The sequence below is a fragment of the Dromaius novaehollandiae genome, chromosome 1 (assembly GCF_036370855.1).
Source record: "Dromaius novaehollandiae isolate bDroNov1 chromosome 1, bDroNov1.hap1, whole genome shotgun sequence".
NCBI lineage: Eukaryota > Metazoa > Chordata > Aves > Casuariiformes > Dromaiidae > Dromaius > Dromaius novaehollandiae.
In genome coordinates, this window is record NC_088098.1 from 189,830,980 (window position 1) to 189,855,587 (window position 24,608).

Sequence of the window (24,608 nt, forward strand, 5' to 3'; positions counted from 1 at the left end):
AAGCTCCCCACAATCCCACTCATGCATGTAATGTTGCCTTTGGGCCCTATATGCAAGTCCCTGGGAGCAGGATTTCTCTGAATACTCTATATATGCCTGTGCTCAAGTATGGAGCACACCTGGAGATAAGGTGAAATAATTTTTTTTAAAAAAGTTTAAGTGTTTTTCATTCAAAATGCTGTTGACCCCATCAGGGAACTCTTTGCGCTTCTTCCTTGTGAAGAGTAACTGTGAGAAAGACAATAGCAGAATAGCACTATCTGTAGTTTCTATATTTAGCACTTACAGAAGCTCATTAGAAAACTAGAAATACTGTATAAAACCTAGGAAATTTAATTCAAAATATGTGCTTGCTGTCCTGTTTCACACCAAGACCTAGAAGGTTCTTTTAAGCCCATAATCCTGTTACAGGTATTTTGCACTGTGCTGCAGGAGACAACTTGCCCTGGGGAAACAAAAAGAAGTTTCCCAGGAACTGTTTTACTTTGCTTTCCAATGAAAGTTTGAGAGTGGCAGGAAGGAACTTTGCCTTGGAGAAGGAGCCTGTTAGCAAATTCCAAGAGGATTCTTGAGATGCTTATAGCATTATAACTAATCCTGGATTGCTAACGCAACCAAAGAGATACTGTCACAAACCACAGGGAAAGAATGGGAGAACACCATTTTTCAGCAGCATCACCAACTCACCACTCTGGGATCAGCTTCTTTTTCCAGCAGGGGCAGCAGGGCAGTTGTTAGAATGTATGTGCCTACGAGAAAGACAAACGTGAACGTTAACTTTTCTTTATGAAAAAGCTTTCTTCTCTTCTTGCCCCCTGTAACAAGTCAAAATACAGGAAATCTCTTTATTACTGCAATTTCATCTGAATTTAATGATTTCGTTGCTGCTTTACCTGTGTCTATTCAACTTGTAGTGGTCAACATTGCTGCATACTTCTCAAAAGGAACAACAATTATTTTATAGGCTTTTATGTATATTGTACCTGTAGTATAAACTGCTCGCTACATTCTAGCTATGATGCAAAAGGCAGCTTGGGTCAGGTATATATTTATATGGGGGTAAGATGATGCCAGGGAAAAAATAGGGAAGACATTTCCCCTCCATGTGTAGTGTAGATACACATATTCATGCCAGGTTATGAACAAGAGGAGCAAACTGTTTCTACACGTGTGTTTCTCAGCCCTTGCATACGGCAACTATATCCAGCCCTGGCTGTGGTTTAACTGGAGAAAGCGAAGATGCACTAAAGACTTCTCCATCACTCTGCAATGTTTCTGTCTTTCGTCTTGAAATCAGTTGGGGTATCTCAACATTTCTGATTTGTATTGCACAGAAAAACTGCCTCTTTAATACCCAGCATGACTCTTATAAAAGATAAGTAACTCCCAGAGGGAAAATACTAGGATTTTGTGCCCAGGGCTACAACTAAGATTACTCGGGGAAACATAAGCTGTGTTCTTTCCCACTTCAATCGTGCTTATTTAGCACAGATTCATACACAGAACAAAACTATATTCCATTACAGCTGTTACCATGACCAGCAAAGTTTATTTATGCAAAACATATTGTTCAACAGATAGTGTGTTTGATTCAGACACACCTAGTGTTTTTTTCAGCTAGCTCAAGTGCAAGACAGTGATTTGGGGTTTCTTTTTATCTCTTAAGGCAAATTTTTAAAATTTGTTTTCCTTTAAACTGTATTAAAGAAAGTTCTCAGCTGTTTAATTCAAAATGAATCTCTCTGGACCCATTTGTTTCTGCATCAAGTAAGAGTATAATACCTCTCTCTTGTCCCTTCACAAGTGGCTCTAGTTCAACAACAATGTGAGTGATAAACACATTTTTTTCCACGAGCTGCTAAGGCCATGTTTTTCATTAGCCATGAAGACTTCAGCATGTGTCTTCATAACCTCCCTTCTGCAGAGGCGATGAGCTCACTCAGCTAAAATGCAGCATGTTTATAAATATGCTACCAAAATTAAATGTGTTACATGCTTGGTGAACAAATTGTTCAGTTCTCCTGTCAGCCCCAACAGTCCTCCTTTTCCCAATATAATCACAGGGACATCCATATGCACACAATACATTTAAAACCCAGGCAAATCAAACAAAACGAATGCGCAGCAGATGAGTAAATGCAGGCTGCCTTCAGCAGAAAATGCATGCCGAGGCAGTTGCCAGTGAATAATGAGCGCGCGAAGTCTCCCCTGGTAGCAGCGGGGAGACTGAAGGATGACATCATTAGGACAAGAACTACTACTGATTGCCATGGGAGATTGCTGCGAGATAAAAAAAAAATAACTTCAGTACAAGCTGAAAGGCTGGATTAAATTTTGATTTGCTATAAACTCTTCAAATGCAAAGTAACGTCACATTTTGGTTAAATAAGCTGCATTTCCCAAAAGCAGAGCTGCAATGCACCAGCTATGACAACTCTTGATTTGACTCCCCCCAGACTAATTTATGCTTTTAAGGGCTTCATTTCTGTTTGTTAATTCTAAAGAGATGCAAAGATGAATGCATTAACACTGCCTCATTAACAACTGGGTTTTGTTTTGTTTTCCAGCTGGATGAGAGAAATGCTCAATGCCAAAAATACTGCTTATAGCAACTGCAGCTTCTCAGAAGTTTGTATGTGTAGTTAAAACCACAAATTGCAAAGCCAGTGTCTCTTCTCTTCCTCCCGTTTAATAAGAATTCAGTAAATCCCACATAGCCAGATCATTCTGTCTTTTTGCCCCACAAAGCCACTTGCTCATTTGCTTTGGGAGCGAGTGTCAAGAGACTGGTTTTGATCCCTGTTTCCCGAGGCAGGTACTAGTATCTCCACACATACATACATCCGAAGCACCAGGCTCCACGACCACAGTGTTTTGTTCCTCCTCCTACTAAATATTTCACCAACCTTTGGTCCAATCTTAAGTGTCTGGATACAGACTCCTCATTTTTTTTAACAGATATATTGGATACTATACACTCTTTTTGCATGGGTGGTCTGTGAGGCAAAACAACCTCAACAAGTAATTTAATACAGTGAGATTACTTAGGTATATCTTTGTTTGAAATACGTCATCACCAGTTTAAACCTCTACATTTTTATCCACATAAAAGCCGGTATGCAGTTTGATAGCTAGATTCAAACTGATAAGACTAAAAACAATGCTAAGTACAGCTAGTCTAGAGGCCTGTTGCAGTCATGCACTTTCTGGCCTGCATTTTTCCAAGCATGGATGTATTACAATATGCAGTAATACAGAAATGAATTTCCTTTAAGTAAATAGGAAGCAAAACATGAATGTGCTGACGGCCACAATCCTCATGCAAGTATGAACTGCATGAACAGTATTAAAAATAAAAAAGAAAATTGTCATATTTCTAGTAATTATTCCTCTGCAAGCAAAACCAACATTTTGATTTGGTAGACAAGGCTACGTTTGCTACCCATGCAAGAAATCAAGACAACATCCCAGCAATTTATACTTTTTCTAACAATTGATTACTGATAGCAATGTATTGGGCACCTAACTTTCCAAAACAAAAACCTCACCATTCTATTATGTTGTTTTGTTGACACAGAAATCATTTTCGCCTGTTGAAGGAGGCACCTCCTCCCATAGAGTTGAGTTAAAATGGTAAGGCATATCAAATGAGATTAGTTCTTAATAGTCACTGTGTTTGGACTGTAGAGATTTTGTGATCGTTTTTTCTCCTTATTTTTAAAAGACCAAGAGAGCACAAATGGGCATGGAGGGGAAGGTTATGATCAACAGTGATGTGCCTTGCACTGAAAGAGCATTGAGTAGCTTGGAGATCCTGCCCTTCCTCTGACAGCACCTTCATGATTCTGCCAGAAGCAAAGGGAGGTTTATTCTGGAAAGACAAGAACTACCAACACTGCTGGGGGTATTCTGGAAAAAGTGTGTCCTGGTCTCGAGCAGATACTTCACAAATGGAGGTGCTCAGCCTCCAGGCCACCATGTTTCCCAGTGCCTGTTCCCCATCACCTGTACCTAAGACAGAGGAGGACTCAAGAGTCCTCTGGGAAACATGGCAGTGAGGAGCAGGATGTTTCCCAGCATGGCTCACCTGGACTACAGCCCTTTTCCTGCACAGGTCTGAACAGTGCACGTGTAAGAGGACAGGCTACCCGAAATACTCACGTGGCAGAAACTCAAGCAGCAGCTTCCCTCTTTCCCACAGTAACCTCAGACCCAGCAGGCAGGAAGCTAGGAGTAAACCTGCTAGGCGCTCTTGGATGTACAGCTGTACTACCTGAAGCTATCAAATCTGATCGTGTGACAGAGGCCAGACTGTTATATATGACCTTTGCCTGCCATTGGAAGGTATACTGCCTGCCTAGCCTGAAAGTTTGGCTCCACTGGCGTAAAGGTGAAAAAAAGTACCTTTTTGCAGGGAGATGGTATACAACACTTCTCTGTGAGCAGGAGTATTTGCTGTGCCGCAAAGGAGTCCAGCAGGATAAATTCAGGAGCTCGCTCAGAAGCAAGCAGCAGAACACAGAATGGGGGGAGTAGGTGTGCAGTCTGTCACCCCCATGTACAGGATTTCGTCTTGCCCTCGCTGAACTCTGCAGAGGTGAAGAGCCAGCTTGAGAAGCTTACTGAGCACGCTACAGCCCTATTCCACATAATAAGGTTTGACACAGTACACACTGGCCACATCTTCTTGAGTCAGAGAGGCTCCTGGGATTGATGTACAATTCCTTTTACAGATAAACATCCTCTCAACATTTGCTTTTCTTTGGAAAAATTCCTACAAGTTTTTATGTCTCTAAGCTGAGCTCACATAATAGGAAATTTTGCATAATACAGTGTAGTTAAATTCTATACAGACCCAGCAACCCCAGCATTACATATCATTCAACCAACTCTGTCATATGGCGGACTAGATCGTGTGGGTTCTCAGTCTCCATATTACATATCAGAATTCTCCTAAAAGTAACTAACATGTCACTTAATAAGAATACATTTTGTTCATACATAGTCTCTCCCAAGTGCTGATCACATTAATGTTTGTTTAGGTTTCAGGTTTACTTGTTTGGAAAAAAAAAAATTGAATCACCATGCATTCCCTTGTGTCCTGTTGTATAATTGCTCCACTTGCTCTGAGGTCTTCTCAATTTAGTTGAGTAATCTGATATTGTGCTCTAATTAACATCTCTCATTTTTTAACTCCATACAGAGAACTCCTCTGTCAACCTGTATGAGCAATAACTCAGTGTTTCGCAGTCACAGAGAAAAACTTCCATGATGCAAGTTTAGAAAATGAGGAGCTGTTAAGAAGACAAACATTAAATTCCTACACTAAGCTGTTTAAAAAATACTACAAAAATCTGCCTGGCTGCTTCATAAGCTCTTAAAGTCAAATTAGGCTACCTTTTGCATGGCATGAAGCGGAAGCTGAGGGGACTCTATGGAAAACATTATTGCTAGCTCTTGCTGGAAGGTAGTTCTGCACATTCTTCTAACAATCAATTCACCATTGATCTCACCACCTCAGTGACAGCATAACCAAAGTGAAAGCTATCCCCATGCAGTGGCAGAAGCCTACAGTGCATTACACACTGCTCTTTCCCACACAAAGCTACAAATCTTTCTATACTAGACCATGAACCTAAGCAAATCATGGAACACCTCAAACAGAAAAGACAGACAAACACTTGAAGGAAGACTTCAAGAATGCCTTTAATCAGTATCATAATTCAGCTTCAGCATGCTAAAACCTGGAAGAATCCATAAGATTCATATACTTCAGACTTGAAAATCAAACAGAATATAATGTGTAATAATAGTACATGAACACATACGCCTATTAGCTTTACGGAATTTGTATAAAGTGACCCCAAAACCTGTCCTTTAACACTGACTTATAAAGAAAATTATGGTTTCAGAAGTAATACTGTAAAGCCACTACCTGTTTATGATGCCAAATTAATTGATGATACAGTTATTGCAGACCCAAGTGTCTTGGAGGATTCTAGAATAGTTTTTGCTTGATGTTCTATCTGGCAATTAGTGGTAAATTGTTGGTGAGGTTTTTAATCTGCTAACATTCAGCTAAGGGCAGGCAGCCAGCACCACACTCAGTGGAGTTTTCCATCTGCCTGAGCTTTGCAGCATTATCAGGAACAGTGAGTGTTATTTCAACTGTGAAAAAAAGTGGGAACAAAAGAAAGAAGTTTGATTGTACAGATTTCAGTGGCTCATTCATCTGGTAAAAATCAGCTAAGTACATTGGCTTGCTTTTCCTATGTCCAAGTTTAAAAAAAAAAAAAAAGCACACACACAGCAAGCTGACATTTTTCCTTGACCTGGTTATCTTTTCAAGCCTTGTAGTTTATGGAGTTCCAAGTAAGGAGACATCCCTGAGCCTGCGTTTTGAACTCAAGATGAGGAAAGAAGATTTTAGTGTGCTGTCTCTGAGGGCCAATTCCACCACACTAGCAATAACAGTGTGTGGGAAGAGGGAGTGAACATGAAAGACAAAACAAAGGTCTGCATTTCCCTTGAATTACAAAGCTAAGCTCAGCACCCTAAGGGTTCGTCTCTGTCCTGGGAATCTGGACCTCAATATAGTTAGTGGATCTGCAACTACATTTGGCCTTATACTTTTATGAAGCACATCTCATCCATTAAGTCTCAAAGGTCTTCGTAAAGGAAGTTGCTATCATAATCTCCTTCTTGCAGGTAGGGTGGTCTTGCTAAAGACCTAGCACCGTCCTTATGGCAGACTGCTAGCTGGTATCCAAGTAATCTGAATTCCCAGTATTCCAGAGTAAAATCCAGTAGCCAACACTGTCTCATGTGAAACACCAGTTAGGTGTGGTTTGCATGTAGGGAAGTGACTGAAAAACATCCATATGGGTTAGGCGATTTGCCGCAGATGGGCTGTACTGCAACTGCGGTAGAGGAACAGCTTATTTCCTTTGGCCCTACCCCTTCCTGCACACAGAGTAAATGTATACGGCTGATATTATTAAAGCAAGGGAGCAGAGAAGGTTTCATTAGAGTGAAGAATACTCATATTGGGAGCATTATTTATTTATCTCCAAACATGTCTGAGCACCCCCTTGGCTGGTCAATAGCAATAAACTGTAACATACAAGCCATTTTTCCATGTCAAGTGAAAAGTTATGTTGAGTAAAAGTAAAGTGAGGCAGGCTATAAAATGGAGAAAGGATTGTTTCAGCTAAATTTCTAGTGCTTCAACAAGAACATGCTTCTGTTGCCTCTGCTTGCCTACCAACGCTGACAGTTTTTTTCCAAAGTGACTGAATACTGTCAGTTTGAATAGTCTTTATTTGGGGTTTTACATAAAAAAGAAGGAAGTGCTGACTCAGAAGTCTGCAAGTCTCATCAGAAGAAATTATTGCTTGTCACTGCCCAGCTCCTGGATGCAACCCTGAGTACAAGGCCAGCCCACAGGAGGAGACATAAGGGTGGCAACACACAGAACAAAAGGACAAAACAGAGTTTAAAACTGCCCATCAGCATCTGCTGAGGAATTAGCCTGCATTACCCCAAGGCACTGACTCAGTTCCATCCCGAAGGTGTGATTCAGGCAGCAGTGTGCAGTTTCAGACTTGTGTCCGGCTAGCACGCCCCCGTCGCAGCCTAAGTGCCCAAGGCCGAGCAGCAATTCTTGGACATCTAGCAGGGAAAAGAGGCAAGACATTTCACGTGATCGCAGCAGACTCACACGGAGCCACACGGCATTTGTGCCTGAGCCCCGTCAGCGTGCTGCACACCAGCACTGGCCTGTGGTGGTGGGTGAGCACAGACACGGCCAGTGCTGACTGCTCAGAGCACATTACAGTTCAAGCCAGAACACTAAACAAACCATACCAAGTGTGAACTATCAACTCACATTTGCATTTTCATGCCCTTCACTGCCTGCACATTCTGACAACACCAGAGAGGATTCTGCGTCTCCCATTCGAGTGAGCTCCTTTAATTAGTCAGTCAGTGGAAATATTCATGTAGCTCACACCTAGTTACATAAACCTCAGACTACAGCTTCTACTAGCTTTGCAATAGGGATCTGTGAGTGACTTGCAAAGTGCAACAAATACATACAGAAAGGAATAAGAGGACTGTTAGTTTCTTCAGTGTTAAAAGAGCTCTGCAGTAAAATGTAAATCTTGGCAAGGTCCTGGGAACCAAGCAGTAATCATTAATACTACTATTTATTATACTCCAAACCTATAGTTCAAACACAGGTATTTCACATAAAAGAGTGTTTACTTTCTACTCTAACCAGCATTATTTTCATACGCACTCATCTTATCTCTTAGAGGAGTTAGGCATTCATTTTTGCCTGATATGGTGTAAGAAAAGACCAGGATATAAAGTATGTTTCACAAGTCAGATGATCAATTAGAACTGAACTTTAGCATCCATTATGCAAAATATCTGAAAACAGACTAACAAGTCAGTCAAGAGGAAAATGTCCTTAGCCTGGATTTAAAAGCTTCACAGCATTTTAGACATCTAAATGAGCAATCCTACAGCTTATGTAAATGTTAATCAGATATCAAATACAGAATTCAAAGACTCTACTCTGTATTTAAATCATTTTATAGTTCAGAGTCTCGCGTTCTTAGATAGTTACCTCCTAGACACTCCTTCACTAGACTGGAGCTAAGATCCAGGTAGAAGTAGTCACAAAAAGATGGAAAAAATGCCCTGCATGTGAAGATTTGAAAAAAATAATAATATAATTCAACCTTATTTCTATAGAAATCGAGCAGTTGTGTTATGGTTCCCAGGCTGCTGACAAGAGGGGGACAACTGCAAATTTTAAAAACATGGGTCTAGAGCCCATGCCATCCTTCAGGTTTTCCTTTCTCTAGGGGAAAAGGGAGAGGGAAATCCAGTCTGTTCATTCAGACAACATACGGCATTACAGCCACCCTATATACCAGCCGTATCTAATTTAGCAAAGGCTTTCTCTGGGAATCCATAACCACAGACAATTACTGATATAGAAATAGCTTCTCCAAAGCAAAGCATGCCCAAGGGTACACAGTGTTTAGGGAAATGACTTAACACAGTACCCACTCTGACATGCGTTTTTTCCGTACAGCTTTCTCCCACTGTGACCCCAATGGGCATGATTTACTCCTCCACCTCTGGCTTTCAAGAGAAAACCTGCACTGTAGAAAATATTGGTCCTCCGTGTGTGTGGCTTATAAGCAAGGAAGCTATTCTCTCTTGCACTCTGAACAGCCTCTCCCAGCTCAACCAAGTCCCACTCTGTTCTCAAGGCTTCATAATTTAATCCTCTTCGTTGCCCAGACGGAACCAGAAGATGGACAACAGCGGATGACTTACCTGTTTTACCTCATCTGCTCAAATGTGTAATCACCTCTTTGACCTTCTTTTACATTCATGTAGAAAGTGATTCACAAATGAATAAAGGAGACCAGTATGTAACACTCACAAAGAGAATATAGGTATTTTCCTAGTTTGCTGCAACTGTAATTTAGTTTCCTCTAGCATGTATGTGCAGCTGTATTCTGCTGCATATCTCTAGTGTGGCTGATTTACAGCTTGAAAAGCAGAACTTGCTGCTGCTTCTACTTGTGTGATAAAATCTAATTCAAGTGATGTCCTAGTACTGTTCCTTGGCAATTAATTTTCTCAATGTTTAAAACTGAACAAAAACATGCTTTCATGTTCAGACTATTTTATTTGTTTCATGCTGCTTCTCTCTGGAAGAACTGCAACTTTGCGCAATGCTGAATTTTTGTCTGAAAGACCACAAGAGGGTTAAACTAATTTAAGGTGAAGAAATTCTTTAAGGTAGAAGTTCTTGTATTTCTATGGCCAGGGGAAATTTGATGGTAAAATAAAACTCGCTTTGAATTTTGTCCACAAGAAACAGAAGAATTTCAGCTGAAGATTAATTTTAAGAAAATGGATCTATGTCTTTATACTTGGATTTTTAATTATCAGTTTAATGTAGTCGGAGTTGCACAAAAACAAGCTGTGTGAGCCATACCGGCTAAGCATGAGCCATTTATACCCAAAATGTTAGTTTTCAAAAGTAAATGGGAGCTGAGGAAGCCAGCCAGGATCAGTCAAGAATAAAACCCAGCAAGGGTTTCCAGACCCCAAATGCATGGCTCTATAAATGCCCCATCTACATAGCGTGAGCTTCCCCCCTTCCAGCCCCAGATACTGATGAACAGGAGGACGACACGAAAACAGAGCACCACAGCTTCTTCTTAATGTGTCACTTCTGAACATACTAAACAGTCTCTCAGGAAAACCATGTATTTGCACGGAGGGCAAGGGAAAAGAGAGTGACAGGACTCCTGGCATATGCAAGCATCGCACCTCCCGTTACAAATTCTGTAGTTTTTAGTCCTACACTATTAACAGCAGCAGACAGCTTTTCTCCCTGCTAGCTGGATGTTTGTTCACATCTTTTCCATGGCTTTTTACGGGGGTCCTTCCACTTTGCTCTCTATCTTTCCTGCTCATCCAAATCTCCCTTTCTCCCCTTTCTTTGTTGCCCATAATTCATCCTTCTTATACCTCCGCCACCAAGGTCATTTGAGCTCCCAATATATGTGGAATGCCTAAAACTTGTCCGACGCTGCTCAGTCACTTGATTAAATGCTGTGTCCCTCAGAATGTCTAGGGCACTGCACAGGGCACAGCCTTTCTAGACAGCACCTCCATCACGTCAGATGGGGCTGCTCAAGCATACTGAAACACATGATTGACTCTTTTAAACATCTCAGTATGCTCTAAGCACTATCCAAGCCATAAGAGCACAATGATTACACAAAGAGTATCAGTATCAGTACAGCTTGGAACAAAGTTTCCTATCATATTTCAGAATCAATTTAATTAAATCTTACTTGCATTTGTCCACTGCTGCTATGATAAAGGCACTCATATGAGAACAAGTGAAAAATGGAGAAATTAAGAAATGTCACTCCAAACAAGCTATAATCTTTCTTCTTTTCTTTTTCCACTCCTTCCCTGATATGATCCCTTTTGGAACAGGAACACACACTTCTGTAACCAAAAATAAATACATTTCACAACTGAGCGCCCAACACTCACCTAAGGTGTTCGTTGCAAAGTTCTTTTCAAGTCCATCTTCTGTTAATTCCCGTTGGTTAACCATACATCCTGCATTGTTGATCTGTAAGACAACTCCTATAAACAAAAACAATCTACACAAAGATCTAGAAACAAAACCACACATACAAGCAGACCATGCTAGTTTGCTGTTTTCTGGCACTGCAATATAAAGCTACAAATTGTTTCAATAAAGCTGGTTGGTCAAGTTGCACTAATCTGTTGCTGACTGTGAAGTTTCTACACAAAAGAAAGAGTCTTCAAAGAAATGGACCACCACAGATGCTTTACACTAAGAGCCAATGGCCTTCTTAGTGCCTTACTCCATGTTTTTAAACTCTTTCCTCACAGAAAGTAATATGCAAACTGAGCTCAGATATTATAAGCAGTGTAGTTCATTAGTCTCATCTGAGATCCCACTGACCCCACATCATGCCTGCTATGCAGTGATGTATTCTCTGTTAGATTTCTGTACCAGGGAAAATTCACTATGGGAAGCTGTACAGCACAAGGTGGAGTGCCCTGCAGGGCCCCCCGCCCCAGCAAATTAAATGAATTAGTTCCAAACCTGGCAGCAGCGTAGCCAGGCCAGCAGATTGCTGCATTCAAGTTAATTACCCTTGAGAAGAGCAGATAGAGCTAACCAGCAGAGGTGCTTCATAATGACTTTGTGCCCTGGTTGTAGACACCACAGCTTTTACCTCTGCTTGCAACACAACACAGATACCCAGCCTGACTCAGGCACTGCTAAAATAGTGCTGCACCACACAGCCTGCATGTACCACAAGGTAAAACCTAGTGAACAGTCAGGAGCTTGCAAACTGTGTGCAGGCAGCGCATTCTCAGACACACTTTCTTCTCTGCCTTATCGTCCAGATGAAACTCAAACTTTTCTTTCTCATCTTTAAGAGATCTGCTCCTACTCATCTCCCTACTCACTCACTGCCACTCCTCCCAAGCTATTCTGTTTCCATTAGAACTTCCTCATGTAATAAGCACTAGAATAATTGTTTCAGGTGCCGCAGATTTAGTATAGCAGATTTTCACTACTAAATAAAGGACAGTACTGGGCCTCGATCATTCATGCTGCTTAACTGTTAGCTCCCTCCCTGGCTCTGTTTTAGACTGCTCCAACTAGTCCTTCTATAAGTTACATCCTTAAGAGGGACTAGGCCTAAGCAGGACCTCCCTGTTAAGGGGAATCAAATTGGTCCCTGCCATATTACTGTTTTACAGAATATTCATAGCCTAAACAGGCACCCTAAATGCCACTAAATATTAGTGATGAAAACCAAAGATAACATGTGTGGTAAAAACCTCAAAAAATGCAAGCAATAAAACTACTGCATTTCTCATTTTTTAGTATCATATCCGTGTACATAAATTAAGAATGAACAAGAACAAGTGGACTATGGAGACATCTGCAGCAATATTTTGTGAAAATTAAGCAGAGAAAGCTGGCCACATTGTGAAGTCTAGACTACTTGTTGGACAAGTTCAGAGGCTATATACTCCAAAGACAGACACACAATTTAAATACGCAGACTTACCAAAACATTTAATTTATGCTCATTTTTGAATTTTTCAGCAAACTTCCAGATTTCCTTGGGATTAGATATATCCAAAATATGCAAGAAGATACTCTAAACAAAGAAAAGTAGTTATAATCAATAAGGACAGTGACTAGACCATGAGTGAGTTTGAGGCCTGCCTAGGTGAAAGCTATTTAAGCCATATGAAAACACATTCTCTTCAGAACATAACTAAAGCCCTTTTAGTTAATATGCTCAACTGGGAAATCTAATTCAAGTCCTTACAACATGTTTAGCCACTTGATTCAGTAGCTTCCAAGCCATGGCTTTTTAATGCTGAATTTACTAAAGAGAACCCTACTAGATAAATAGATGTCACAGACAGGCATGCACAGCAGAATACTAGAAAAACAGAGTAAAGCTTCCAAAGCTTCTGTTCAGACAATTCATATAGCAGCTTCCTCTTTAGCTGGAAGCAACTTTCCAAGGCAATGTACTAAGCACTAAGGTCATAGCAGTGCATTAAGCATTAAGGTCACAGCACTAAGGATAATTTATGTCAGAAGGGACCCCTGGAGGTAACCGGGGCCCACACCCTGCTCACTGTAGGCCACCAAGATGAGGTTGTTCAAGGCATGTCCAGGGGAGTTTCCTTTATCTCCAAGCATGGACACTCTCCAGCCTCTCCAGGATACCTGATCCAGTGGCTGGCCACCATCATGGAGAAAAAAAAAATCCCTAATATCTAATCAGAATTTTTCCCTGCTGCAATTTCCCTCCATTGCCTCTTGTCCTTGCACTGTGCATCGCCAAGAAAAGCCTGGCACTGCCGTCTCTACACCCTCCCAGTATGGGGCTGTAGACAGCAGTAAGACTCATCTCAGCCTTCTCTTCTTAAAATTGACCCAAACCAGCACTCTCAGCCTTGTACACCACGTGCCCCACCTCCCTAGCCACCTTCGTGGCCCTCCACGACAGTGATGCCTTCCTTGTCCTGGGGAGCCCACAACCGGATACAGGGCTCCTGATGTGGTCTCTCTAATGCTCAAAGAGGGGGAGAGTCACTTCCCTCGACCTGCTGGCTGCACTCGTGGTAATACAGCTCAGGATGGGCTTGGCTTTCCTCGCCCCAGGGCGCACTGCTCACTCAGGCTCAACTGGTTGTCCCCCAGGACCTTGTCTCCAAAGATGCTTTCCAGACAGCTTGCCCCTGCCCGTTCTGCTCCATGGGGTTGCTCCACTCCAGGGGCAGGACTGCGCATACTGAGCATCCGCCTCTAGTAAACTTCAGGAGGTTCATGTCAGCTCCTTTCCTCACCTGTTAAATCCCTCTGAATAGCAGCCCTCCCATCCACGTATCAGCTATTCCCCCTCTTTGGGATCATCTGCACACTGGTGGAGAGCACCCTCCATCCCATCATGCAGGTTGTTAATAGAGGCAACAAATAGCTTTGGCTCCAGTACTGACCCCTGAGGGAAACCATTAGTAATCAGTCACTGGATGGACTTCATACTGTTCATCACTACCTTCTGAGCCCAATTGTCCAAATGGTTCTTCTCTCATCTGGTCGTCCACCAGTTCAAACCACAACTCTCCAGTCTCCCATTTCACAGCAAAGATCCATGCATTCCAGCCACTCCTTTGCACAGAGCACAACTCCTCCTCTTCGTCTTCCCAGCCTGTCCTTCTGAAAGAGCCTGCATACATCCACTGCAGCACTCTAGTCATGCAAACCATCTCTCTATAATCCCAATGAGATCACAATTCTGCAGCTATGCATGGACTTTTAATTCCTCCTGTCTGTTTCCTGCGGTGTGGGTATTCATGTACAGGCACCTGAGACAGGCCCTCAGTCACACTGCCTTCACAGGGAAACTGTGAGAGCCTCCTCCATTATGCTATCCTCTAGATACATCCTCACTGTCCCCAGGCCTCTACTACTCTTAGGTTTTCCAACGCCATCCCCCAACAAACCCAGTTTAAACCTCCTCACTAGGTTAGCAAGACTGTTGGCAAAGGCACTCTTGCTCTACTTTGTCAGAGGGATCCCATCCCTGCTCAGCAATCCTCTTTCCTCAAAGAGAGTCAAAGAGGTCATAAAGGCCAAGGCCCTGCCTGCAACACCAGCTGCACAATCAGGTGTTGGCCTGCAGGATGTGTGCACTCCTCACCAAGCCTTTCCCCTTCACTGCAAGGATTTAGGAGAACGCTGCCTGGGCCCCCATGCCCTTCACCCTCAATTTCAGAGCTCCGTAGCCACTCTTGATACACTTAAGGAACCCCCCACCAATGTCACTGGTGCCCATTTCAATGTGTAACAAGGGGTACAAGTCAGGGCCACAATAGCTTTAGCAGACTCTTCACAGTACCCTAGATCTGAGTCCCCAACAAGCAACAAATCTCCCAAGATATCAAGCCCGGTTGGCAGATGAGTGCCTCCATCTCACACAGAAGGGAACCATCAACCACTACCACCCACTGCTTCATCTTGGTGTCAACATTTGATTCAGGCTCAGCTGGCTTCAAAGCCTCCCCTGACACAGCTTGTTCTTCCTTGACTGTTACCATGACACTATACCTATCCTGTAAATGCACATCTGCAGGCAGAGAAGGAATCTGCCTTCTTGTTACCAGTAGTCACAAGCTTCCAGCCTTCCCCATCTTGGGAGTCTCTCATTTGAGTATAGGCTCTAGCTGTCCCTCCTTACATGCAATATGAGGTTTGTGCGCTTTTACTCTGTGCAAAGACCCTGTCAATCTTCTGTTCGTCCTCGCTGAAGCTATGCAGCCTGCTCACCTCCTGCAGCTCAGCACCTCAACCACAGCAAAGCCCAAGAGAGGACGCCACCATCACACTCTGCTCCATGCTTGGAGAGAAGCACCAGGCACTCCTTGCTGCCCAAGATTTGCCACATCCTCTGTAGCTCTGTCTGGATCAAGGTCTCCCACATGCCAGGCACAATCACTACAACCAACGTAGGACAACATGCCTTGCATTGCATCACTGTGCTTTCTCTAGCGGTCTCAAGCAGTGTCAGGTCCCTTCTGCACCCTCTTCCACATTATCTGCTGCATGAACTGCCAAGTCCCCGTTAGGCACCCCATGTCACAACAGCCTTGCAATGTTTTAAATACTACAGGCAGGGATGTGGATGCAATAAAATAAAAAAGGGAAACCTTTACTTGACAGTAAAGTTATAACTTCTTACCCACTAGAGCAATAAATATTTCCTCTCTCCAAAACAGCAAAACCCTTTTACTGTTTTTTGCAGACAAATCCCTTGTTTTTTTGAAAATTTGTGTTCTATCCAGTACAAGCACAGTGGCATTTATCAGCATGCAAAAGGCATGTCAAATACTACTACTCTTCTGGATAGCACTTAGTCTCAAAGACATAGCACAAGTAGTCTTATGACACATACCAGGAAAAGGCAGTTCTAAGATAATTATGCAGAGAATGTGTTCCACAAAAAACAACCAATATTCATTAAAGTACCTCCTCTCTTTCCAAGCTGTTTCTTTAAATACTTATTATACAAGCAAAAGAGATAAGTGAAGAAGCTGGGAAAATTATAAGGCATCATTCCCAGCCTGCAATTCTGCTTCCCTGAAGATAAAAACACATGACTTCTTCTCTCTACCCATTGGATTTCAGTTCCTTAGTTGAGGCAAGTCACAATTTCTCATCACAATGTTTATTTCTGACCAAAAATTGACACTGCACTACAGTTTCTGCACAGAAGCCTTTCTAAAAGCTTTCCACTTTTTGCGCTACCAGCACTGGAACAGAAGACCAGGAGATTATTGGGCAGATATTCAATTCTACAAATGATTTCAGCATGATTACAGATGGAAAGAGATCTGAATCGACACTTATCTGCTGAAGATTGTAATATTGTCTCAGAGAAATGACCCTTAGCTCTGTTCCCTAAAGAAGTCCTCCATGGTAGCAGTCATTTTCAAAGTGAGACCTAATCTCCAAGACTAGATCTACTGTAACAGACGAGGACAACCTCCAGGTTTGCAGTTCTAGGTGCAGGCACCTGCCACATAATAACTCCATTTCAGCGCTGAACTCAGGCATGCTCTGGTTACTGTTGGTGTGGAAAATGGAAAAAGTCCTTGGTGTACACTGCAATAGCATCTCTGTCCAGATGATCAGGAACAGGTCCCCAGCAACGTAAGTCTGGATGCAGCTTGTCAAATTGTAGATGAAGTAGTTTATTACCACCCTGGAGGAAATCTTTTGCTTCTGAATGAGTATTTACAAAGAAGAATGTTTCTGTGGACTCCTTATTAAAGTTACTTTTTCCAGTACAGTCACATGTCCCACAAGGTCTGTTACACAGCTGGTCCAACACTTCATTGAATGCTCCTTTCTATGTAACTGCCTGGTGCCCTGTATCACGCACAAGTTCTGCAGTGTTCTCGTATCCATCCACAACTAGAGAACCTACAGATCTGCAGCCTACCAAAACTGAAAATCGTTACTGTGCTGTGCTTAGAGGAAGAACATTATTTGCCTCTAGCTTTGTTTCCTGAAGCAACAGAAAACAGAATGGGAAGGAGCCGTCAGAGGTCATCTAACCCATCCCTGTTCTCCAGGTCATCTGACTGCATCTCTGTTTATTGCTATTCTCTTCTGAGTTAGAAAGGGAGCTAACTCTGATAATCACCAGTCCTTCCACAATTGTATCTTATTATAGCTAGGGGATTATGCTGTTATAGACAACTGGAGAGTATTTATTTCTACATAGGGACTGATCTAATTCACCTCCATTAAAGAACTGAAGTGTAGGGAGCTGAAACCAAAGAGCAGAAATTCAGTCAATATGGTATCTCTAACCATAAAAAGTCTTCAGAATTTTTGATCCACATTAAAAACTATTACTGGAATCAAAAAACTGTGTTCAAGAATCAAGTCACTATCTAATAAGAAGAGAGCTCTCCATCCAAGGTAGAAAGACACTGACAGCCCTTCTCCACAAGCACACCCCCCCCCCCCGAATAATTAGCAGAGCAACACTGACAGCTACAGGGCTGTACTACAGAATGATATACGCAGAAGCAAACAGAAACCATAAGCAGAAAAGAGGAGGTAGGGAGGAAATACAATGAGAAAATGAGATGGAAAACTTTGTAGTGCATGGAACCAGGGTTGTCCACAGGACTTCACAGAGCAGAGGAGGCAACCTTAGCAAACCAAAGGCACCTTATGCATACACATAAACCTTGAACTGTAAGGCTGTAAACTGATAGACAGTGTTGCAAGAGTGTTGCAATGCATTAACCTTAAAAAACCTTAGCCACATAATCAGGAATAGTAAGCAGGATATCACAAACATATCAACAAATGTTAAGTAAAACAGCATGCTCCTGGTGATATTATTAACCACAGAAAACACCACTTAGTGAAATTAAACTTCTTCAATCTATAGGGATGAGAAACTGTTAGATGTTACCATGTCTTTATGAAAATACTATTAAAAATACAACAGCAAAACAATGAAAGAAAATATCTCAAGGTCCCTGAGGTCTTAATATTAGCAATATATTTAAGAGTAAACAAAAGACTGAATAACAACTCACCTGATTACCCGTTTCTGTCATAATTTCTGCTTTGGCTTCCTCAGCCCTTTCCTTATTTCGACAAACCATGTGAACTGTGCCACCTGGTGGATTTCGAGAAGAAACACATTTGACAATTAATCACCAAATGTGCAGAGGGGGCGTCAGCAAAAAGAGATGGACAGGAAGTGATTTCCAATCTGCAATTTTTGCTTGAAGTTAGCTTTTGATACAAGCCAGTTGAAAACTAAGACGTTTCATGATTGCTTCCAGTTTGAGGGAAATCCGCAACCTACTAGTAGCACTGGCAACACTGATAAGACTGTTACATTCACTGAAGTATCGCAGGGGCTTCCGCAGGTAGAGTGTTCCCAAGATGCACACAGTCCTACAGTCCCAGTGTTGAACTGCCAAGAGTGGATGAGTGGCTTTTCATCAGTGCTGCTGAAGCTCAGTTCTGTGCAGCTCTTGGGGCTCCCATGACACTTACTGAAGAGCTGGGAGCAAAGACCTGGGTTAGGGCCAAAACGCCCTGTAGGCCCAGGTTTGCCAGTCTTGCTCATCCCTTGTGGCAATTACCCCTTCCCAGCCAAACCACTATGCAAACTGGACACACCAAGAATGCCAAGAGGGTCTGCCAAAGCACTGAAGTAAAGGTATTTTAAACAAAACATTCTGGACTCAATGAGTGGACATACAAAGACAGCTGGAAGATTTCTGCTTGGCTCTGGTCACTACAAAGGGAGGCAGAAGGGAGAAAGTATCCTGCTGTAATAGGCTTCCCAAACAAGGCTGTGTGTAGGGCACTGCGGTGTATGCACCATCTGCTCAAGCTATCTTCTGTCAAGTTCGTATGTCATGTTTAGTGTTGATGAAATACCAGGGCTGCACTGGAAATTAAAGCTAAGACATCTGTATGATAAAAGCTTCTTATGCTACATGCCTTACAAACTATAGTAAAGGGCTTGAACGACACAAGTGATTTGAATAGCTATGTGAAAATGGGAATAAAAGGCCAGATACCAGAAGTCTTCGCGGAAGTGGCAGAGGATGTAATAAGGACCACGGTCACAAATTGCAGCTTGGGAGGTACAGGTCAAGTTTGCACTAGGAGATGAGCGCAGCATTTCATCAGGTTGCCCCAGAGGCATTGTGGAATTTCTGTCCTTGGCAAGGTTTCAAGATCCAGCTAGACAAAGCTATTGCTGATTTGATCTAGTGTTGGCAACACTCCTGCTTCAAGCAGGATGTTGGACAGGATGACCTCTAGAAGTCACTTCCAACCAACATTTCTATGAAAAGAATACACAGGACAAGGCCCTTCTCAAAGAACTGGATACCTATCATGACTTCATGGCTTAGGCACATTAAAGAATGCCTTCAGAAACAGGACTAAAGTACAGGTAGGTATTCTCTTTTATTTCTATATGACCATAACATGTATACTTTACTTTTACCTGTTTTTAATGTACATGTACACTTTACTTTTACCTATTTTTAAGGGTGTTCTAGGGGCTGCTAGCAGTTCACTGCTAGAAAGCACAAGCAGTCTAATCCCAAAGGAGTGGTAACACAAACAGCATTTTTCCAGCACTCAGAACTCAAATATAAGAAATATCAAGTGTACCCTAGCAATAGAGCAGTCATTCATCCGTGTGCTACACAGCCCAGTTTGGGGTCTAATAATGCAGTTGTCTGTCCGGGAGAAATTTTTCCACCGACCACCATCACAGCAATATCCTTGGCATGCAGCTGACAGGGGCAACAAGCTGGGAGGATCTTCTGAAATTTCCAGCAAGGTGTGATTCCTCCAGCACATTGCAAGAGTTGGTTGGGTTACTAATACTGAATGCATAGCTGCAGGCAGCAGGGGAAAGCTCCTCAGCCTGGCATAACTACACACATGACAGTAATTGATTTTTAGTACAGGCTTCCATCTTCAGTTTGTATTATAAATGTGCTCGGCATGAAAGGGACCCTGCAAAGACAGGCACTGAATGTATACAGACCAGAATGAAAGACAGTCTTTGCCCCAGGGAGCTTAGATTTCATGAGTAAGTGAGAAGAGAAGCATCAGGATGGACAGCGCTGTTCACTGTTTGTCTGTCTGGCCATTTCTCAGAGTAATTGCAAAGGAAGGCTTTAATTAGAGACCTAAAGGCAGATAAAAAAGTGCATTTGCAAATGTTCAAAGAGCTCTTCCCAAAGCATACAGGACAGCATAGAAGACAGCACAAGTAATGTGTGCATATACAAATTAAACAAATGAAAGAGTGGCTGGCCTTCAGGCTGACTGGGAGCATCTTTTTAGTCCATGGCGAGAAGTGTCCTACAAACAGAGGTGGTTTTGAGTCTGAACAGGAACTTTTTTCTTGCTGCTGAGAGGGAAGTTGTGGTGTGATCCACGGCCAGGAAAGGCATTCAAATATATTTTCCATAGTAAATATCTGAAGTCGTTGAAACTTAAACAGCCCATGGGAACTGTAAAGAGTGGTTAGGATAGGGCTGCATCAAACTGGAATTTGCAGTTCACAAAACACAGGAAAGCCCAAACTTGCAATACTCGTAAGACATTGATTCACAGAAAAGCTGAACTCAGCCACTGTAAAGTGATATACCAATGTGGCCATACGTCAAGCTACATTGACTGTAGCTTGACATTGGCTTTGCCATTCTTTTGTTAAGTCTGAATTCCTTATTTCTTGTCATGATGTGCTTGAAGAGATTTAACTAGGAGCTGGAGTCCGCATAGCTGACCTGAAGTTCTAGAGTGGCACATGTAAGGATGGAGTCAAGAAGACACCGATAGTCATTTTAACTTCATATCCATAGCAGTGCCCAAGAAGGGTAACAGACTAGCAGCTTGAGCCCAAGACTATCCTTTGGGCTCCAAATACTAGCTACAGCGACCAAAGCCCCGGAAATCCAGGCATCTTGAAAGCTTGCAAAACCTGCCAAACAGACCCATTTGTGACAGAACAGTCACTAGACAAAGCAACTCTTTATGTAACACAGCTATTATGTATAATGGCAGTATTGGGAACCTGAAACCAATTATGTACTGGCACTAACAGGGATCTTTAACCCAAAGGCTCTTTGATATTAATAATTTTGAATTAGTTGAAGTTAAGTGAGCCCCAACTCTCCTTCATAAGGCAGTTGCTAGAGCCTAGGCAGGCAAAAGGAGCCCAACAAGCTCCTCCCTTTTATTCTACATGCCAAAACTCTTGTCACTCTTGCACTAGAGGAATTATTTTGACAGCTCTGAAAGTCTGAAAGGAATTAGGTTTATCCTTAAATACTAGCTAGTTCCAGCTCATACCATCCTTGCTTAGAGACAGCAACGGAAGAAATCATTGTGTGTAATCAGTTAAGGAGCATAAACTCCAGGTTATTACTGTTAAGATCAAGCACAACTACTTTGGTTCTTTCATACTCTCCCACCTCAGTTTAGCGAAGCCAATTGCTCCTTTTCATCATATAATACATTGGTAAGTTCTTCAAAACAGTCTGAATTCTGCCAGGCTGTTACTTGTACTGAATCACCCTTACATGAAGCTTGATCCACCACTGAGATCTTTAGATGACACTACTACATACAAAGTATTGGGAAACTTGCACTTGAGAAATGATTTTTAGATCTTCTCCACTTTTTTTTTTTTGTTTTATTATTTGCAGTTTTCACGCTACTGACCATGCTTAAAGCCCTAACGCGTATCAACAGCCCTGCAAAGTAACCTGCCTGGCCGCTCACCCAGGGACCTGTGTCTGCAGTATCTGTGCTGGGAGGCCAAACGTGCTTCCACCTATCTTTTCAGTAACGAGGGGCTGCAAGGCGTTATCGCCGCTTCGGCTCACCTCGCTTTGCTATCCCTTTTGCTGTCGCCTTGCCAATACCACTGTTTGCCCCAGTGACCAGAAAGGATTTTCCAGCCACGTCCACTTCGACATCAGCGGGACCGAAGCGCTTGGACGCAGACTCATAGCCGCTCCTGAATAAACTGAAAGAGATCTGTGAGAAACAGCGCACCACACACCCACGAAAAGGCAGGGGTGCGCTGAGAAGCGCTCCCCCTCCCCAGCCCAGCAAACTTCCTGGTGGGGGGGGCGCTTTCCTTTAAAAGTGGAAAACATTCAAAATGGCTAAAAAAAAACCTTCAGAAACTTTCCCCCCGCTCCGCTCCGCTCCGCCCCGCCCCGCGGCCGGCGGTACCTCGTGTACTCCCGCAGCCCCTTCGCGAACCACACGGCGCGGCGGTACCAGGACATGGCGGTGCTGGTGCCGGTGCCGGTGCTGATGCTGCCGCTGCCGCCGTCGCCGCCGTGCCGGCCCCGCCTCTGCCCTTACATAAAGGCGCCCGGCGCGGCCCGCCGTTACAGAAGGGCGGGGGGGGGGGGGCGGGCGCCGCGGCGCCATTACCGGGTGGCCCCTGCCCTCGCGGCGGGGAGGTGGAGGCGTCCTGCCCGCTGCTCCCCGCCGCAGTTTGGGGCCTTGCGCTTGGTTTGCTCCCCTCCCCTCCCCCGTCAGTTTATTTCCCTCTTAATTAGCCAACAAGGATCTGCGTGGAGCCACCCATGGGAGTGACTTGCGCGTTGTGTCACCCTCCTTCATCTTCGCCCCCGGCACTGCGCGGCCACCTCGGCCCGCAGGAGCCCGCCACATGCCAGCAGCGGCCCAACCTCACGCGTCTCCGGGCCGCTGGCCCCACCGCAGGGAAAGCCCCTGGCCTGCGTCCGCCGGCTGCTCCCTCGTGCCCGCGTATGGGCGCGCAAGCGTCGCGGCCACGTGCCCCTGCACAGCAGGCTGCCACCAGGATCCATGCCTAAACCCGGCCCTCGCCTTGAGCGGGCAACAGCGGCGCGGCAGCAGCCAGGGAAGGTTTCCCCAGGCGCCGGCTGAGGATGGGCGTCACAGGCGACGTAGCCGGCGTTGCAAGTGAGATGTCAATAACCTCGCTGCACCACCAAACGGTGTTTTATGTAACATATAATCCCATGGAACTCCCTGGTCCTGCCGATGGGGTAGCGTACAGCAGTACGAGCGGGTGCTCAAGTGGCCATTAAAATAGGTGCTGGGAAATTTAAGATGTTTTTGGTTCTTCAGAAGCATGTGTTGGAGCTATAAAGTCCAAGACAATTGTTTGGAGTTGCACATCTGGACAATCCATGTTAGCCATAAGGAAATTGCTGTTATAGGTATAATTACATTTTTAAACATGCTAAAGGCCTGTACAGTTACAGAGTTCAGTTTGCAAAAGTTAGATAAATTCGTGCGTGTTACGAAGTGTGCAGGGCCACACACACAGAACCTGCTTTGGGAAGCCGGTCCAAGTTTTCCACAACCTAAGATACCTGATTTCAATAGCAGAAATAGTGAAAGAAAGGAGGCGCTCGCTCTTTTTTTGACCATGTATATGGTAGCCTGATGCTTGTTTCTCCGAATCTCTTTGCACCAACAAAGGACCAGTGCTCAAGTCTCCCACTTTCTCAGCAAGCTGTGGAAATATTAGGCTCTCACACAAAAGGTGCTTCCCGCCATGGAGTTACAACTTTTGAACTCAGCCCTGTCTGCATATGCTAGGTATTGTGCATGAAATAAGATTTTTTGGAGGGCGAAAGGACACATTTTCACAAAGGTATCTTCTTCTATTCAGTGATCATCCAGCTAAATGACAAACCTTTCCACCAAATCTGAAAATGCTTGTTTTTATTAAAACATTTGAAAGAATTTATTTGAACACTCGCAACCCAAGGCAATTTTAATTTATTTAGTTCTTGCAAATGGCCAGGACTTGTTGACTGAAGTGTTCCTAAATAATTCATCCTGATTGTAATGCTCAAAATGAAGACTTCTGGCCCAGAAAGGAACAGCTTGGCAATAGTGTGACAGCACATTATTTCCTGGAATGGAAAATGAATGGCAACCTGAACTACAGCTACATCCTATGATGTCTGTAAGTATATAATTGTAAGCGATATGGAAATAGTTTTGTGATCATCACCTACAAAGTGCAATTAGCAACCCAAACTGTACAGCCTAGGCTGCTATAATGATGTTACATAAAGACATTCACTGTGAGCAGAGCAGATGTTCGGCTTGTGTGAGTCCTGTGTACAGTCTGGGATAATGTTCCCTCCTCCTGCTCTGAATCCCTTACCCTCATATCCCGTTAGCTTCCCCCTCTGCCTCGTAGCCTGTATAAATCTGCCTGGTTACTCTCCTCGAGAACCAGCTCTGGGAAAATGCAAAACACAGGAAACCAGAAAGTTATGTGGACATGCCTGCCCTTATTAATATCCAGTCAGAAAGCTGCAGCACTGCCCCACATTTTAATGCTAGTCAGGGACTGTCCTCACCTTGGGCTGTGTAACCCTCCGTGCATCTCAGT

General features: G+C 43.4%; 1 protein-coding gene across 6 annotated transcripts in view; it reads right to left on the reverse strand.

Annotated features, from left to right (window-relative positions):
• DHRS12 (dehydrogenase/reductase 12) overlaps nt 1-22,769 on the reverse strand; it is a 28,170-nt gene extending 5,401 nt beyond the window's left edge. Inside the window, exons 1-7 of one of the 6 annotated variants that reach the window (XM_064504881.1) lie at nt 22,433-22,769; nt 22,078-22,220; nt 18,241-18,323; nt 12,669-12,761; nt 11,101-11,182; nt 7,541-7,671; nt 703-4,589 (exon numbers count right to left, since the gene is read on the reverse strand). In XM_064504881.1, coding sequence (XP_064360951.1) covers nt 4,173-4,589; nt 7,541-7,671; nt 11,101-11,182; nt 12,669-12,761; nt 18,241-18,323; nt 22,078-22,220; nt 22,433-22,488 — 1,005 coding nt within the window. In that variant the 5' untranslated portion in view covers nt 22,489-22,769 and the 3' untranslated portion in view covers nt 703-4,172. Of the gene's footprint in view, nt 1-687; nt 4,590-7,540; nt 7,672-11,100; nt 11,183-12,668; nt 12,762-18,240; nt 18,324-22,077; nt 22,221-22,432 lie in introns of those variants that run through there. The other 5 variants (XM_064504882.1, XM_064504884.1, XM_064504883.1 and 2 more) reach the window with 5 other exon arrangements.
• Nucleotides 22,770-24,608: the final 1,839 nt, after the last annotated feature.